Genomic DNA, 15,193 nt, shown 5'->3' on the forward strand with positions numbered 1-15,193 from the left:
TTGCATTTTTAATTACATACATAAGGCTCTGCAGCTGCTTCTACTTCAAGGGCAGAAGTTCTGTTGAATGCTATACTGACAAAAGATTCAACAACCTCGCTAGCCCTACCGAAAGCAAAGCTCAACTCTTCCCACCCCAGGCAAAAGCCTGTGGAAGTAAGCAGACCTTTCCTTGCAGCCCTGATGGTCAATAAACTACACTTCTTTCACACCAAATAAAAAGACTTCATAAGATACACTGAAACCATCAGTGAAATGTGATTGACGTACAGTTTTGGATGGATTGGTAAATACCTGGTGTCCCTTAAACAATAAAAAATGGTCTTCTATTTATTTATCATGTGTTCATCTAAAATCACTTCCAAGATTTACTATGAGTTTGCTTTCATGATGTTGTTGACCAATTTGGAATTATGTGAGACCTTGATCTTTGTTTGCGGAGTCTGTGTCCTTTTATTATTTTGTTAATCTAAAACATTCTTACACAGTAAATAGGCCAACCTGATTATGCTTGTGCTTTGACAGGGTTATATATTCTTCTGTTAGGAGTATAAGGTGAAGCTTTTATTGCTGTTGAGATATTACTGAAATTTTATTGTGTTTGAAATATTACAGCTCTCTACTGGTGTTTTATAACCAGTTGTAATTTTATCTAGCTAAAAATATAATTAAACAGCATTTTGTTAAAATCATGAAAACATATAAATAAAGAGCATTTTTTAAATCACAAAAAATAGTTAAAAGTGGAAATGCTATCCTTTTCATGGACAAAAACTAGCCAGTATTTCCCTTTCTTGCTGATGATCACAGTGCTACTTACAAAAACTGAAACACATACAAGAGCCAATCGTTAAGCATTATATATTTTTAAAATACTGATAGAGGTGGGCCCGTTGACTTCGGAGCAATTTTGAATTTATGCGAACTGCTTTGTCTTGCACTAACATGTCAGCACTTTTCCCCCCAAATCCAACCTGAAGAAAAGTGCGTGGCTCTGGCTTAGGTGCTAAAAGTCCTTACACGGGCAGGGAACCGTTTCCCTGGGTGCCTGGTTTTGATTTTATTATAACTGTCCCGTTTTAAATTATGTTTCCCCTTGTCCTTTTGCTGGAACAAGGGAGGCTAAATCTGGCGCCGGGGACAGGAGAGGCGGGGGCTCGTTCCCCCAGGCGCTGGGGTGCAGACGAGCTCCCCGCCCCGCCCCCGCTGCCTGTATCCCGCGTGCGAGCCGGGACTGGAACGCGGGGCGGAGACATTGAGGAGGGAGCGGGGCCGAGGTGAGCCAATCGGGTGGGCGCTGCTCAGGAAGGCCCCGCCCACTCGCTGGGCTGGAGCCCCGGCGGGCCGGCGGCGGCGGGCGCACTCCGCTCGCGGCGCTCGGAGCAGCCTGCCATGGCCGGCGTGCGGGAGAAGGCGGCAGCTTTGAATCTCTGCGCTGTGTACAGCCCGGCTAACAAGCCCCCGGGTACGGGGATGGGCGGGAGGAGGGGAGTGCGGGCTGCCTGCCTGGCCGGGAGTGCCCCGGGCGCTGCCCCGGCTCGGTCCTGCCGGTCCCGTCTCCGCACGCACCCGCGTGGAAAGCTGCTCAGAGCGGGGCCGGGTCTGCGCAGAGGGAACAGGAGAGCAGCGGGGGTGGGGGGACTGTCCTTGAACCTGTGGCTGGCAGCTGTAGGCGCTGCCTGCCTGAGGCTCTCCTCCCACTGCCCCCTGCAGTTAGGTCTGAGCCCCTTTCCCCAGGCCTGCAAGGGTGGGGCTCACGCAGGTGTGTGTCTTCGGTGCCCCAAACCCATTCCCTAGGGCGGTGTCTCTGCCCTGTGGGGGGGCAGATCTCCCTGTCCCCAACCCCAGATGCTGGGAGAGGAAGGGTAGCTACCACCTTCCCTCTGCCCAGACCCTGGCATTGTGAAAGAGGGGAGATGAGGGGATCTAGTGTGGGTGTGAGCAGGTAACAGTCAACTCCATTCTGGGGGCAGCAACGGTGTTGTGTACTCGGACCCTGGCACAGCATGCTGTGGCGTCACTGTTTTTGTCCTGGTATCTGAGATGTTCCTGACTCTAGCAGCCCTGTTCCTTAGCTGGGTAGGATATGCACCTGGCTGACTACTTGTCCTATTGACACTATTTCAGAGCTTGCCTGGAGTTTCCTGAGTCCCAGACTCATGGAGAAAAGTGTTTCTGCATAGGAGGCTAAGCATCTCTGGGTTACATGCTAACCTTCCAAAGCTGCATATTGAGACACTCTAGTTTTGTCTCTAGTAACTGGTATAGATTCAGAGGTACTTACAGACTGTAATCAAGTCATCCCTTAACCTGCTCTTTGTTAAGCTAAATTGGTTCAGCTGCTCAAGTCTGTCACTGTAAAACAGGTTTGCTACTCCTTTAATTGTTCTTGTGGCTCTTCTCTGAACCCTTTCCAATTTATCAACACTCTTTTTGAATTGTGGGCACTAGAAATGGACACAGTATTCCAGCAGTAGTGCCAAATACAGAGGTAAAATAACCTCTCTACTCCTATTCTCGATTCCCTGGTTTATGTGTCCAAGAATTGCATTAGCTCTTTTTGGCCATAGCATCATCTTGAGAGCTCCTGTTCAGCTGATTATCTACCACCGCCCCTAAATCTTTTTTCAGTCACTGCTTTTCAGGATAGAGTCCTCCATCCCCTGTAAAGGTGGCCTATGTTATTTGGTCCTTGATGGTTATGTTTTCATTTAGCCATATTAGAACACACACTGTTTGCTTGTGCCCAGTTTACCAAGCAATTCATAGCCATCTGTGTCAGTGACTTGTCTTTATTTACCACTCCCCCAATTTTTGTGTCATCTGCAAACATTATCAGTGCTGATTTGTGTTTTCTTGCAGATCATTGATTAAAAATGTTAAATTGCGTAGGGCCAAGAACCAGTCTCTGCAGCACCCTATTAGAAACACATCCACTCAGTGATTCCCTGCTCACAATTGTTTTGAATCAGCCAGCTTTTAGTCTGTTTAATGTGTGCCATGTTAATTTTATATCACTTTACTTTTTTTTTAATTAAAATGTGTGGTACCAAGTCAAACACCTTTACAGAAGTCTAACTATATTACATCAACACTATTATCTTTATCAACCAAACTTGTAATCTCATTTAAAAAAAAAATCAAGTTAGTTTAATGGGATCTATTTTCCATAAGCCCATGGTATTGGTATTAATTATAATACCCTCTTTTAATTCTTTATTGATTGAGTCCTGTATCAGCTGCTCTGTTATCTTGCCCAGGATCAATGTCAGCCTGATCACCTAGGCCTATCATCACCGAGATCATCCTGTTTATCCTTTTTTAAATGTTGGTACAGCATTAGATTCCCGCCTCCCCCACAATCTTCTGGAACTTCTCCAGTGTTCCAAGACTTCTTGAAATTCACATTAACATTAACCTCATTTGGTTACAAGGATTTTGAATGTGATGCGCCTCTGCCCCTATCTCCATAGTACCAGAGTGCCCCAGAACATAAACTGACACCAGCAGGTTTCTCCTGAGCAGAGTTATTTTTTCTAATGTCCGCTTCATTAGTGTTAAACTCAACATTCAGCTCAAAGTTATCAGTCAATGAATATTGCTGCTGCAAGGGTATGTGCTGCTGGATAGCCATGACTGACCCAGTGGACGTTGACAATACTTTCTTAACTCCTGAATTTTGCTTCCGTAAGTGAAACGGCCATATATTTAATAAAAGGGGCGATGTTGTAACTCTGCTATATGATCCGTTTGGCTGCTTGTGGAAGTTAGTATTTGTAAATGCTACAGAGGTTTGTGTATACTAGAGAGGATGTGCTTCCTACCTGTCTTGGTGGGATTTCTATCAGAAATCTGTATGAAAATTAACATGGCGAACATATCTTCCCCTCCTCCTGCCACACTCACTGGGTAGTGTGCTACAATTAGCTAACTCCCTATTACTACACAACTCCTTTCTAAAAAAAGAGACTAAAGAAATTGTCCTAGCATTGTTTCGCAGCGGGATAAATCTGTCCCATCCCCCTCCCGAGATGAAAACCTGTAAACTGTTTCACTTGATGGGCCTTTTGTGCAAAATGTTACAGCATCTAGATTTAACTAAGTTTACAGTCCAGGTAACTTCTTTTTAAAGGGAAAAACAAAACAAAAAACCACACATGCTGTTTCATTCCTTTTCCCACCAAAATTAGGAGTAAAAGAGTTGAAAATAACTTCCCCACGGTAGTCTCTTCTTAAATTGTTTTTTTGCAAAAAGAAAAAAAACATGACTAATACAATTAGAAAAGAGTAAGTGAATAGAAACATCTGAAAACAATTATTTGTCATACGTAGGCCTGTCAGTTACTAGTGTGTAACTTGCAGCAACTTCAGAAGTGGCAAGCTAGTAATATTCTTCAGCTTTTCTTGGGGACTGACTGGCTAAGTCAATTAGTAATAGGAATATGGAGCTTTTGCCTCTAGATTATTGGTCTGAATCCAAGCCAGAGTTGTAATGACCGAAAGCTGTTTCAGCTGATAGGTGTTCAGTAGCATGTATGAGATAAGTTGATGACCTTGGACCAGTGCTTAGTGGACAAGTGTCCAGAAAACACCTGTCCCTGTGGTGGTGTTTTTTTTTGTTTTTAAAAGGGGGGGTGGCATCCTATTGACAGCCATAGCAGAGAAGCCAGAGAGTTCCAGACATGCAACTGCTGGGATTATAGGGTTCATAGTTTTTAACTTGCTGGTGGTTTTAAATTCTGGAGAAGGTAAATGTCTGTGTAAGTGGTCCTCCATATATACCCCATGGTGGTTGTCAGTGGTGTCTTGAACAATGTACTTTGAGAGTGGAAAATCACAGGATGCTTCCAGTTAAGGGGCAGCAGAACTTTAGCTGTGAATAAGTAACAGGCTGAGGTGCTGGGGGATAGGGCATGCAAATGTATGCTGGTTTCATGCATAGACTTTTTTTTTTTTCTTGGCTGAGTGATAGTCTACCCTGAAGAGAGTATATAATTCTGAAAAACTGCACAGCAAGCTATCAGCCTGTCACAGTAAATGCCGTTACTAATGCTTTCCCTGTCCTTCCGCCATTAGGTTTCAGCTTAGCACAAAAGCCATTTGGAGCAACATATGTATGGAGCAGCATCATCAATGCACTTCAGACTCAAGTGGAAGTGAAAAAGCGGCGACAGAACCTGAAATGCTATAATAACTGTTTTATTGGCTCTGATGCAGTGGATGTCATCTTTTCTCACCTCCTCCAGAACAAATATTTTGGGGATGTAGATATTTCCCGTGCTAAAGTAGTGCGAGTGTGTCAAGCACTGATGGATTACAAAGTGTTTGAGGCAGTTTCAACTAGAGTCTTTGGAAAAGACAAACGGTCCGTGTTTGAAGATAGTAGCTGCAGCCTCTATAGACTGACAAATGTACCTAGCCCAGAAGACAGTCCATTTGAAAAAGAATATGGGCATTGTACCCCTCAAAGGTTAGTACTCAGTGGTATGAGAAGATAAGATGCTTTGCAATGGGGAAATAATGCTATTTTTTGTGGGTTGTGTATTTAGGTTTTCTTGAAAGGCATCCAGCTCATTCCTTCCATCCACAAAACCAGTAGAGCATGAGTGGCTTTTACCTGTCAGAACCACATCTTCAAATGGAAAAGTTCAGTCTCCATGTCAGTTCAGTCCTTGCCTTCTCTGTCCAAGCAGTCACAAGGACTGAAATCAAGGAGCTAGTTGTGGGGAAGAGGAGATGGTCTCAATCCACCTCTTAGTGGATAAGCATCCCATCAGTCTCATCTAATGGAGGCATCTGATCACTAATCACATTGAATAATATTCAATCACTGCAATTCTGGTGTGGATTTAGGCTAGTAATCCAGAGGTTGTCTCCTTACCAATTGACTGTGCCATGCAGTCCCCAAGAAAAACTGCAAAATTATTACTGTCTTGCCACTTTTGGAAGTCCCTATCTGTTAAAAGGACTTGTGTAAATTAGGTCCCAATTTCACCTTTTTAAACCCTTAAAACAACTACTTTACGTATACAGAGGTCTGTCTTCTGAGTAGCTGTAGCCCACACTTCTGCAAAGTTTGCACATAAAACCAGAAAGCAAGACTAATACGGGTAGTCTGGCTGTCCATAGCTAGATAAATGCAAAAAAAATTACCATCTTAAAACTTTATACGTATTCCTATGTTGATGAACGTTTGAAGAAATTTGATATATAAATGTTACTGGGCCAAATTTGTCCCTGGCATAATTCCACTGACTTTATTTTTGGGATGAATTTGGCCCATTATCTTTATACTTCTATAAAGCAGTCCTTTACTTTCTATTCCTAGCTGCTTAAAGCAGAAATGATTGACCAGCGGGAGTTACTATGGTATTTCTCCCAGCGTATGGCAGATAGCTGAAAAGAAGGAAAGACATTCAGATCCAGGAGGCTATGACTGGAATCAAGTAAAATATGGAAGTGGGTGGAGAGGGAGCAGGGACAGAAGGGCTAACAGCCTACAAGCATTTGTGTTCATGTTAAGTTTGTCTCACAGGCTATGTCTGTACTGCCTTAGCAGTGATGTGTTGCCAGGGAGTGGCTACCACCTCTTATTGCTTCACAAACTATCTCCTAATCCCAACAAATCCTTCACCAAGGGTGTGGGGGTGTGTGTGCTGTGTCTGGAACATCCCATTCTCCTGTCTCTTTCTCCCATTTTTTTCAGAGGTCTTTTTGGAAGAGAACTCCCTGCTGCTTTAGGGGGACCTGCCAAGTCCAGACCTGAAATGGGAGGCAGGGCTGAATCATGTGCTCATGGGTTTTAGCTGGGTGCTGATAAGTGGCTGTGTCTATATGTGTTGCCTGTGGCTACAGGGAAGGCAGAAAAGCTTTCCAAACATGAAAGCAGTGCACTGCTCCCTGATATCTGTGCAGCCTAGGATGGAGAGTAGTGGCAGTGAGCTAGGGATATTGGTGACTTGCTTTCTTCCCTCCTCTCTAGCACTCTGTGCAGCTGTGTCACTTGGTGCTGTTCTGTTTTACTCCATGAACAAGTAGTAAGGAAGTGAAATGAATCTGTTTCCCTTGTATTGTTCAAACTGGAGCAGAGCAATGAGAGCAAAGGGAATTTTAACAAGAAGCTCACAGAGGCACTTTTACTCTACTTTCATCAGTCTTTAGGAGTTTTATGCGCTCTCTCCCTGCCACCCCCCCATTGTTCTGCAGTAGCATTCAAAGATTTTTTTTAAATTAAAGCTCTTTATTAATTGGCACCAAGGGTAGTCACTGTTTCATGTGTACAGATTTGATTTTTAGTATGTAAATGGGCCCTTATTTCTGAAGTCCTAATATTGGATCACCCTTTCTCTTTGTCTCAGACTTGAGAAAATGGCATTTAATCCTCCTCCAGTCAAATCAGAAAGCTTAGAAGATCTCTGGGAAAACTTGAGTCTAAAACCTGCTAATGCTCCCGAAGTAAACCTCTCTGCAAGTTTGTCTCGTCAAGGTAAGCCAAATAAGATGTCACAACTACTTGTGGGGCGAGGAGGAAGGTAATAATACTGGTACGGCAGGCATACACCTTTCCAGTCTTAAACTGGAGGAAAGGTGTTAAACTAGACTCTCTCTCTTCAGTGTGTTTGTTATGAAACACAAGGAGAACATTGTGCACTGAAGTTTTGTTTTAACTTAGATTCTAACAGAGATCCGTTATCTCCAGTTTAAACAATACATCAGTGTAGAAATTTTGGAGGGAGAACACGCCACTGTCGTGGGCTGGCATAGATTCAGACTGGAGTCAGAAATCCTCCCTGTTTGTCAATTAACATCTTAAGCTATGGTCACACCTGACTTCATCATGGACATAACTCATTGTTGGCTCGAACCCTCTTCCTAGCCCCCAAAATGTGCATATGCTCTTCCCCGTCTCCAACCTTCCCCCTTAATTGCTTTATATGAGAGGGCTTAAAATGGTGGCTGACAGTTCGTGTTTTCTCACTCAATTTAAACTGCTTGTAAAAGTTAGATTATTGGATTATTGCTAGATATTTCCTTCTTTGGCTTGATTAAAATATACTTCCTGGAAACTACGGTAGACTGGTCTTTTAGTTTTCAGTTATGGAAGCCTTAAATGTGGTAGGGATCTACAGCTAAGAGTCATTGTTTGAGCTTCAGAATCTTCAACAAACCTTTCTTTCTTCAGAAGCCCCTATGAGTATGAATTACCTGACTTGATTCCTTATCTATGACAAAGATTGCTTGCACCTTAGAGTACAAAGAATGTAAAGCATTTCAGACTTACCCAAAGGTAATTCTCCTACTCTAACAGCTAACTAAACAAATTCTTTTCTCTTGCTGTGATAAAGTGCACTTAAAATTGATAAGGAATCCACTCCTTGTTACTGGAACCCCCTACTAAGAGAACACTGAAACCTGTTAGAGGAAAGAAAAATATTGTAACTTGTATAATCTTTCTTGACTCTTCACTTCACTAGCAGGATCTCACTGCTTGTCTTTATACGCTCCAACCCCTCCCAGTTATTAATGAAGTATGGCAAGAACAAACAATTGCTCGTCTGCTGCAGCTTGTGGACCTTCCACTTCTTGACTCTTTACTTGAACATCAAGGGGTTAGGTCCAAGCTTCCCCAACCCAAGAAGGAGGCGGGATACATCATCACAAGCAACTACATAGACAGAGAAATTCTCAAGGCTTTCAGTGACTCTCAGTAAGTAGAAACTTATTTAACTGTGAGGGCAGGAAGCATTTTTGGACCTGTCTCTTCCTAAGTCACATAGAAGCCTAGCACAATGGGCCTGTTTTTGATTCATCCATAGGCACAACAGTAAAAAATGTAATAAAATCAGCCTCCCTTATTGCATGAAAGACAACAGGCATGGTATCTATCCATTAGAATTGACTGGGCTGAATAGTGATATAGTTTGTTAAGCTAACATCTGATTCAACAGAGACCATTACTGCTGAACCCTGGAAGGCCTCTGAAAACACTGATAGTTAAGTAAGGAACAAAAGTGCCCAAATGTCTTAAAATGAACTTTTAAAATGGCAGCAAAATACTACTAGTTTTTCATTTGACTTAGCAAAATGGTGAGTTCTCCAGTAAGGGCTACCTTATTACATGGAGATGCCAACACCCAAAATAGGTTTAACTTTCCAGCACTTGTGTTGTGTGTTGTTCACAATCTACAAGTCAAGAAGCTATTGGACAGAACTGGAGACCAGACCTGGGACCGTGTTTAATGATTTCTCCAGCACAGAGATATAAGCTTGTCCATCAGCCACTTTCAATTATGGTCTATTTTTATTCTAAGTAAAGGGGTTTCTATAGGTGGTGAACTGACTTTTTCTTTTAGTCAATCGTCCTTTTAGTGCGAGGTGGTAGGAACTCTGGTTTGATAGGAAACTTTTGAGTTGAGTCTATAGCAGTGGTCCCCAAACTGTGGGGCGTGCCCCACAAGGAGGGCATGGAGGAATGTTCAGGGAGTGCCTGGCGGGTCCTGGGCCAGCCCCCCAGGAGGCGGGGAGGACCCCCTGGCTGGCTGGACCCCAGCCCAAGATCCCCTGCTGAACCAACTGCGCAGTAATGGAGGGGGATATGTGTGTGTGGACAGATTCTATTACTGGTAAAGGGGGATGCATTAGGAAAAGTTTGGGCACTATTGCTCTATGGGGAATTAGTTATAACTCATCCTCTTCTGCTGAGTACTCCAGATATGTCATTGGAATTGCAGCAAATAATGGAAAATCAGCTGGAAAAGAATTAAGCACACTTTTTCCTTTTAATTTTAAAGTATTAACAGTGCAATCTTGTAATGTAGTTTATTTTTAACTAAGGGCTTGGTTGTAATTGTGTTACTGCTATGTCAACTCCCTGAGGTTCTAAGAGGTTAGCATTGTTCAGCATGGAATTAAACTAGTCTTACAACTGAAGTATGCAAATATAAAAAGCATGCTGAGGTATGCAGTAAGCCAACATCTTCTGCCTTAAAATTATTAAATGTAGTTTTTAAGGGTTATTACTTATGACCTGAATAGGTGCTAGTAAATTCTTTCAGAGTGGGGAGAAATTAATTGGACAGAGAAAAGCACCTGATTAGAGGAGGTGACAGTAGACAGTGAGGATAGGTAACATAAAATGTTTTGTTTAACTATACTGCGCAACAAAAAAAAGAACCTAAAACTAAGTGTGGCTGTATAATTCCTTCTTTTGGATTCTGGAAACTCTTAATCAACCATGAGTGAACAGACTAAAAATCTTTTCAGTATACTGAAGATATTTCAAATACTTAATCATTAGTTTAAAAAAAGCTTAGCCTGAATTTACATAGTCTGCTATTAAAAATACAGATTGAAACCCTGTCCTTATCTGTTAAGGTCAGATCAAAGTTCAGGAATCTCTGATGAGGTATGGTAATTACACCACATGCACCTAATACATAGAATGCCACTTTGACTTTGCTTGAAATACTTATAATCTCATTTAGCTGGACAAACAGAATCCTAAACTCCAGTTTTGAAAAGCAAATAATGGAGGAACAGACTTTTAAACCCTTAGCTTGATCCTAAACTCTCAGTCTAGATTCTTAGGCTTTGCCCATTACTATGATATCTGAGCACCAAACATATTTTCATTTACTGGTTTGAACATTTACATGGATGTATTTGCAGTCTCCTTTGCCCTCTGGAGACAAAATTCAGTTGCCTGACTGTTTCATGTCTGTATCTTCGTAGAATTATTTCTTAGTCTTTGGATAATGGTCTTTCTTTCTAGGACTGATGAATGGCTCTCTGCAGCAATAGATTGCTTGGAGTATCTTCCAGATCAAATGGTGGTGGATATAAGCAGAAATTTGCCTAGTCAACCTGATAAAGCAGACACATGGAAACTACTGCTGTTTGATACCATTGGTAGATGTTACAGCCAAAAGAAGGAGCCACTGTTAAGCCATGCATCTGACATCCACACAGGAATTGCAGAGCTGTTGGGTAAGTGAAAAGAAATTAAGCTGAGATCCTAGGTTCATCTGGTGAGTGGACAGCAGGACTTGGTACTTAGCTGTCAGGCTTCAGGTTTGACTGCTGTGCTACAAAGGTATAAACTCGAGTCCTAAAAACTAAGGCTATGTCTATATTACAGTTAATGTTGGCAAAACTTAGTCGCTCAGGGGTGTGACTATTCCATCCCGCCTGAGCGACATAAGTTACACACTGACATAAGCATCCGTGTGCACCGTGCTATGTTGGCGGGAGAGCTTCTCCTGCTGTCATAGCTTATGCTGCTTGTGGGGGTGGATTTTTTGTTTTTATGCCAATGGGAGAGCTCTCTCCTGTAAGCATAGAGCATCTTATCCACATGCACTGCAGTGGCGTGGATGTACTTAAATAGTGGTGCAGCTGTGGCCTAAATTTTGATCAAGAGAACTCTAATTTAGGAGCCTCAGGGCCAGATTGTCTACAGTTTTACACCTGTACAAAGTGGGTGTGAAACTCTAACATTTGGATGTGACTATACCTACTTTACACAGGTGTAAATGACTAGGCCTGATTCTCTACTGCTTTACATCTTGCATAATGTTACCATATCTACTTCTCTACAATTTCATTTTGGCCTATCTGTATTGGTCTATTAGAATTTACTGGGTGTTCTTTTAAGCCTAGTTTGGTTTTCTTTAGGTAGATATGTGTATAGCTCGCTAGTGGCTCCCCCCACACTGTGGCTAATATCTTTCATTTAAAAATTACTTCAGAGGTGAATAGCCTAATATGATTCACTTTAAATATAGCTATTAGCCAGGATGGGCAGGGATGGTGTCCCTAGCCTCTGTTTGCCAGAAACTGGGAATAAGCGACAGGGATTGGGTCACTTGATGATGATTTTCTGTTCTGTTCATTCCCTCTGGGGCACCTGGCATTGGCCACTGTTGGTAGATAGGATACTGGGCTAGATGGACGTTTGGTCTGACCCAGTATGGCCATTCTTATGATTATCTCTGCCATCTCCTCCAGCTGCTTCCACCATCACTGCCTCAGTCTTTTCTAGGTTTAGCTTTAGTCAGCTCACTCTCATCCATGCCCCAAACTTGACTAGACTTTACCTGAAGTGCATCATCTGAATCAGACAAGATAGAGGCATACAGCGGGGAGTCATCAGCATACTGAAAACAGAGCCCCATCTCTCCTTACTAATCCTCTTCTGAAGTGTGCTCGTTATTCAGAGAGTTACTGGAGGAGATTATCTTTAGTCCTGTGTAAATTAACTTTTAAATATTAAGTTCAGTTGGTGTCAGTAAGAACTTAAAAAGTAATTCCCTTTGAAGACACTACAAACTGTATTACATTGTGTATGTCTGGCACAACTGGAGGTCACGCCGATATCTTAGCTATTTTTGTAAAGTTGCCAAAGTTGAGTTGTAAAGTCAACCTTACAATCTTATTTTGTGGAATGTAAATTGCTAATTGAAGTTGACAAAGTGAGATCTCTTAAATATGAGTGTAAAGAGTCTGTGTGTAAAGTGTTCTAAAATGGCAAGCCAAACAGTCCTGTCACCAGACTTGTCAAATCTGATGATCATGGTACAGGTGGAAAACACCTGGAATCCGAGTATCCAGGTGAGCGGGGGGTGGAATTGCTAAAGGTTGTTTGAGCATAAATGCAGCCTGACAGTGGCAATGATCATGTGTCATTTAAGAATACTGAAGAACTTACAGCAAACTGGCCTCTGAAATCATTCAGTGCATAGAATTCTATAGAAACTGCCTGAAGTAACACACATGCAAAAATGAAATTATTTCAGTTAGGTGGTATGTTTAGTTTTGTGTTTATCTCTGTTAGTATTCATGCTGTTGCCTTACGGGTTCAAAGCTGGTATATAATTTAAATAGTTTTAAATCAACTGATAGAGAAATACTTTCCATTATAAACCTCAAATCTGTATAAATCTATTTGACTGTATAATCTAATGGGGAAAAAAATAGTTTGATTGCATAGAGACAAATTACTCCTAAATTTTAATACAAGAATCAATTATCTTTCTAAAACAGCAGCAGAGTGAAAGAGAAACTTGCTGTTTGCCCTGTGGATATGCTTAGGCCTGGTCTATGCTACAGAGTTAGGTTGACATAAGGCAGCTTACATAGATGTAACTCTCTAAGCATCTACGCTGAACAGTAGCTCCCATTGATGTAACTCGTTGGGTACGTCTAGACTACCTGCCGGATCGACGGGTAGTGATCGATCGCGTCTCATCTAGACGCGATAGATCGATCCCCGAACGCACTCCTGTTGATGCCGGAACTCCACCAGGGCGAGCGGCGGAAGCGGAGTCAATAGGGGAGCCACGGCCGTCGATCCTGCGCCATGAGGGTGGGAGGTAAGTCGAAATAAGATACATTGACTTCAGTCACGCTATTCCCATAGCTGAAGTTGCATATCTTACATCGACACCCTTCTTCCTCCCTCCTCCCCATGTAGACCAGGCCATTCACTATGCTGACTTAACTCCACCTCCGTGAGAGGCATAGTGCTATGGTCAGTGTAGTTAAGTTAATGCAGTGTCAGTGTAAACACTCTGTTGCTTACATCAACCGCTGTTGCTTTTCAGAAGCCATCGCACAATGTCCCACACTGACAGTTAAATCAGTACAAGTGCTCCTGGCGAGGACGCACACTGCTGATGCAAGGAGTGTAGTGTGGACATACAAAATTACTGTAATTACTGTGGTGGCTGTGTCAGTGCAACTTTGGTCAACTTAATTTGGTAGTGTAGACTTGCCCTTATTCTTTGCTTAGATACGTCTAGCTTAATGGATAAATTTATCTGTTTTTTGTTGGTTGATTTACTAAAACTTAATGTTTCTGGACTTCGATCTTTCAAAAAAAGAAATATAATAGGAGCATGAACCTATTCAACTTTGTATTTTGTCCCAGTGAATGGAAAAACAGAACAGGCTTTAGAAGCAATTCAGCTCTACTTGAAGCTTTTGGATAGTCAAACTAGAGAGGAGTTTAGGAGGCTGTTGTACTTCATGGCTATTGCAGCACATCATTCTGAGTTCAAGTTGCAGAAAGAGGTAAATTTAACATCCAAGATTTCTAGCACTCTTATAACTTCCAACAGATTTGTAATATCTGGGGGGATTTACCTGTGTCGTCTTATAATTTAATGTTGAAAGACTGTATACTAAAAAGTATGCTAAAATGAACAAGGTGATGCTTTTTTGTTAACCATACTTAGTAAATAAGAAAACTATAGCGCTACTCTCGGACTATTCTCTGTCGCTCTGTTTTGTAGAGTGAAAACAGGATGGTTGTAAAAAGAACATTCTCTAAAGCTATTGTCAACAATAAAACTTTATCCAAAGGAAAAACTGACCTCCTAATTTTATTCTTGGTGGACCAGCAAAAAGACGTTTTAAAGGTAAGACTGAGAAAGCAGTCACCTTAGACATTTGAACTAATCTACATCTCAGATCTACCTAAAACATTGACCATAGAAAATATTTGTATTTTCTACTCTCTCTTGTTCAAGATCCCAGGAACATTACATAAAATGGTTAGTGATAAGCTGATGGCTGTACAACAAGGACAAGATCCTAGTAAGGATACAGGTAAGTGTTTTAAAATTGCCGTTTAGACTATAGATAATGTGTTTTAAAAGTCATTCTCTTTGTAATCTGGACAAATATATATGTAATTTCACTAAAAATGCAGTCTGAGACTGCATCAAAAGATCCTTTTTAAAACTGGGTGTGTCATGAAAGGTACAGAACCATCTTAAAGGCAAACATGCCTGTAAAATCTACAGGGTGGCTAACTCTGTCCTATTGTTTGTAAATTATCTGACTGTCTTTCACGTGTCTTTAGGCTACACCTTCTGCCAGAAACTTGATCAAAGTGAATATCACTACAGTGTACAGAAGACCACAAAAGCTGAGCTGTTAACTTTGCTCAAAACTATTGATGAAGACACAAAAATCTCTGCCAAGGAGAGAAAGAAACTGCTAGGTCAATTTCATAGTAGCAATCCAACTATTTTCATGCAATATTTTGGTGATAGAGTTACTAATATGTGTGTGTAATTTAAAATTAAAGAAATGTAATCTGTACAATAGTTTTCAGAACATTAATATGTCTTTTACAAAGATTTTGTATTCATCCACATAATAAAATTATTTTGAAGATTAATGGAATTTA

The 15,193-nt window shown here is 41.6% G+C and overlaps 1 protein-coding gene across 1 annotated transcript; it reads left to right on the top strand.

Moving 5' to 3' along the window:
* Nucleotides 1–1,311: 1,311 nt before the first annotated feature.
* Nucleotides 1,312–15,184, top strand: DEPDC7 (DEP domain containing 7). The gene is made up of 9 exons (XM_039537326.1): nucleotides 1,312–1,465; nucleotides 5,077–5,470; nucleotides 7,359–7,486; nucleotides 8,518–8,707; nucleotides 10,772–10,986; nucleotides 13,928–14,070; nucleotides 14,292–14,417; nucleotides 14,529–14,607; nucleotides 14,864–15,184. The coding sequence occupies exons 1-9, from the start codon at nucleotides 1,393–1,395 to the stop codon at nucleotides 15,076–15,078; spliced, it is 1,563 nt and encodes a 520-aa protein (XP_039393260.1). The 5' UTR covers nucleotides 1,312–1,392; the 3' UTR covers nucleotides 15,079–15,184.
* The last annotated feature ends 9 nt before the right edge of the window (nucleotides 15,185–15,193 follow it).

The sequence above is a fragment of the Mauremys reevesii genome, linkage group 4 (genome assembly GCF_016161935.1).
Source record: "Mauremys reevesii isolate NIE-2019 linkage group 4, ASM1616193v1, whole genome shotgun sequence".
NCBI lineage: Eukaryota > Metazoa > Chordata > Testudines > Geoemydidae > Mauremys > Mauremys reevesii.

Bases quoted from the DNA above. Each gene is read 5' to 3' on its own strand.
- DEPDC7 (XM_039537326.1), top strand. From the start codon at position 1,393: ATGGCCGGCGTGCGGGAGAAGGCGGCAGCTTTGAATCTCTGCGCTGTG. The intron at 5,471-7,358 runs GTTAGTACTCAG...TCTTTGTCTCAG, and splicing joins GGGCATTGTACCCCTCAAAG to ACTTGAGAAAATGGCATTTA. The intron at 14,071-14,291 runs GTAAATTTAACA...TCTGTTTTGTAG, and splicing joins AGTTCAAGTTGCAGAAAGAG to AGTGAAAACAGGATGGTTGT.